This window comes from Gymnoscopelus braueri (genome assembly GCF_963280865.1).
Source record: "Gymnoscopelus braueri genome assembly, chromosome: 17".
Taxonomy (NCBI): domain Eukaryota; kingdom Metazoa; phylum Chordata; class Actinopteri; order Myctophiformes; family Myctophidae; genus Gymnoscopelus; species Gymnoscopelus braueri.
In genome coordinates this window covers 41,790,144-41,793,563 of record NC_137617.1, presented here as the reverse complement: position 1 = coordinate 41,793,563, position 3,420 = coordinate 41,790,144, and the positions used below count along the sequence as shown (strand labels likewise).

General features: G+C 47.0%; 1 protein-coding gene across 1 annotated transcript; it reads left to right on the top strand.

The window, feature by feature from the left end:
• Positions 1 to 1,183: 1,183 nt before the first annotated feature.
• On the top strand, positions 1,184 to 2,347 carry LOC308105153 (kelch domain-containing protein 3-like; the record flags this gene model as incomplete). The annotated part of the gene is made up of 2 exons (XM_080455785.1): positions 1,184 to 1,690; positions 1,799 to 2,347. The coding sequence occupies 2 exons, from the start codon at positions 1,184 to 1,186 to the stop codon at positions 2,345 to 2,347; spliced, it is 1,056 nt and encodes a 351-aa protein (XP_080311911.1).
• Between the last annotated feature and the right edge of the window lie 1,073 nt (positions 2,348 to 3,420).

The following is a 3,420-nucleotide window of genomic DNA, read 5'->3' as shown; positions in this document are numbered from 1 at the left end:
AATTTGTGCAGTTTTGCATTGGTTGCATCATCCTATATTAAAACAACGGCTTAAGGGAGGACCGGCGGGGTGGACCTGACGTCATGCTCATGTCACCATGACTCAGACATAACCATATAAGGAGTTCCCAATGCAGCTACACCCAAATATGGAATGTGTTGTATAACCTCAATGTGTCGTCATGGCGTCAGGTGCAAACAAGTCAGCTCCAGATATGGGCACAAAAGGGGGTATGCCCATATATGGGCATATACTGATGACATCAGAGATCTCCATATATGGGCTTAAAAGGGACTGACAGATACAGAGATCTCCATATATGGGCATATCAGCATGCCCATGGGCATAAACTCCATATATGGGCATAAAATAGACTAGGACTGACAGATACAGAGATATCCATGTATGGGCATATCAGCATGCCCATATATGGGCATATACTGAACTGATGACATCAGGGATCTCCATATATGGGCATAAAAGGGGACACGGACTGACAGATATCTCCATATATGGGCATAAAGGGACAAGGACTGACTATACAGAGATTTCCATATATGGGCATATCAGCGTTCCCATATATGGGCATATACTGATGACATGAGGGAATGGTATCTCCATATATGGGCATAAAAGGGACATGGACTGACAGATACAGAGATCTCCATATATGGGCATATCAGCATGCCCAAAATATACTGATGACATCAAGGATCTTCATATATGGGCATAGAAGGGACTGACAGAGATCTCCATATTTGAGCATACCAGCATGCCCATATATGGGCATATACTGATGGCATCAGGGATCTCCATTTATGGGTATAAAAAGGACAAGGACTGACAGATACAGGGATCTCCATATATGGGTATAAAAAGGACATGGACTGACAGATACAGAGATATCCATATATGGGCATTAAAGGGACACGGACTGACCGATACAGAGATCTCCATATATGAGCACATCAGCAAAGTGTGCAGATGAGAATGTCTGTACAAATCGGCATTGTTGTTAGGCATGCATGACGGTTCTGTGTGTGTCATCAGACCAAGCTATATCTTGCGGGTGCTGCTAATGACCGTGTACGTCAAGAGAGAGGCAGCCGGACAGAGATATATTATTAGTCAGAGAGACAGACACAGAGAACTCCGACGTAGAGAACGAGCGAGCGGGAGAAAGATGTACTGGACCGTGTCCAAAGCCAAAAGGCCGACGCGAACCCATCATGCTGCAGTAGCGGTGCGGCAGAATGTGTACTCGTTCGGAGGGCCTTGTAACGGGGAAACCTGCAACGACGTCGATCAGATCAACGTGCACGTCTTCGACTCGGTGTCCTTGAGCTGGACGAAGTTGCCACCAGTGACTAGAACCAGAAGAGGAAAATGTCCCCTTGAGGTACCCTCCATGCGCGGGGGCCACGCGGCCGTGCTTGTAGAAGATACCATCTACATCTGGGGCGGGATTACTTACAGAGGGCTCTATAGCAAAAACGACACTTACGCATTTGATATCGACACCCACAGTTGGTTCAAGACCAGGACTTCTGGGACTATTCCAGGGGCAAGGTGCGGCCACTCGGCCTGCGCCTTGGGGACGTTCATGTATGTCTATGGAGGATTAACCATAAACGATGCGTTTGAGACTGAATGCAACAGCAACATCTACAAGCTGGACACCACCACAATGGTCTGGTCTTTGAGTAAGACCAGGGGCACTCCGCCACCTGCTTCATCGAGTCACTCTGCCACCATCATGGGAACAAAGATGTTTGTATTTGGGGGCTGGGGTGACCAGGAGGACTACAACATCAGAGTGTTTGACACAAAGACCAACTGCTGGCTGAGTGTGCCTTCCGCACCGCTTCTTCCAGAGCCACGCTTTGGCCAGTCAGCCTTTGTCTACAATGGAGAGCTGTACATATTTGGCGGCTGCACCTGGAAGCAGACCTTCAATGATCTGTGGAGATTCAACCCAAAGACCTTCATCTGGAAGAAGGTTGAGCCCAAGGGAAAAGGCCCGTCTCGGATGTATGGGATGTGCTGTTGCGTGGTGGGAGATCGTATCATCCTCTTTGGAGGATACAAGGGAGGATACACGGCGGCCGCCGCTGATGACCTGCACATCTTAGACTTCTGTACTGGTCTGAAGACGCTATGCAAGGTAGCTGTCATTCGGTTCCGTCTGAAGCGGTCGGAGCTCCCACACAACATCAGGTGGGAACTGGCGGCCATGACTAACAACAAGCGTGTGCTCGCTGCCAACAAGCCCGCTAATAAAAGGAAAAAGGAAACGGCAAGCCCACTGGACAACGTCGAGACCACTAAAAGACGAAGACTAAACTAGATGGGGTCTAATAATGACGTGGATTCCATGTGGATCTTGGACTTCCTGTGGCCAGGCTATGCCCTCAGTCCTGTACTGTATGGTCGGTACTATGATGTCTGTCATCTCCATAGCTGGGCAAAGTTTCAGCCCGACCCGACTGCCAGTGATTTCCAGTATTAAAGTTTTTAAAAGTATACTGTATATCCTTCTATAAATTACGCTCTTGGGCGTGTGAGTGAATGAGTGTGTCCCCAGCCCAGCGTACCTCGAGAACCGCCTGACTGATTGAGAAACTCAGTGTCCATATCACAAAGGACCTAATCTCTGAAGACTCTGTCAGCGCCACTGCCCTAAACATGTGTTGTTGTTAGTAGGAATAAACGCAGAAGCACCCGGGAGGAAGTGGAATACGAAAGGGGAAGAGCCAAACCGAATTCCTGTTTCTACACAAAAAAGGAGGTGGTGCCCCCAGAGGCAAAAACAAAGGGGAAACAATATTTCTTTCCTTTTTTTTTACCGAATGGGTTCCCAGATTGCAACGGACCAGAGGAGGGAGTGATACGCCTGATGGGAATTCGGTCAGAATCCTGATGTCATTAATAATATGATGTCATAGTACTGACCTCCATATATGGGCATAAAAGGGACACAGACAGACAAACGGGTATACACCAGGCATCGGCCTAGTCTATCTATAGTATAAATAAAATCTCTGTGTGTGCATACTTGTATCATATTACTGATGTCATAGACTGGTCTGGACTCCATATTTGGGCATGGCCAACAGAGCCCAGACATTTGCATAATATTGTTTGCTATACCCAACGATGAATATAGTATACACAGTAGGGCAGGGGGTTTCAACGTTTTCCAGGCCAAGGACCCCTTAGCTGAGAGAGACAAAGTAGGAAGCCCCACTATACAGTAAACATGTCATTACTTTTTTGTTTTTTAAAGCCTTACATGTTTTTAAGAACATGTCTGTTGACAGCTTGGACTTATTCCACTGTTTTTTCTTTTAAGTGACTATTGTCTCCAAGTGATGCTGCATCTTTGATGGCTTATAAAGTCGTTGACAGCTCTATCATCAG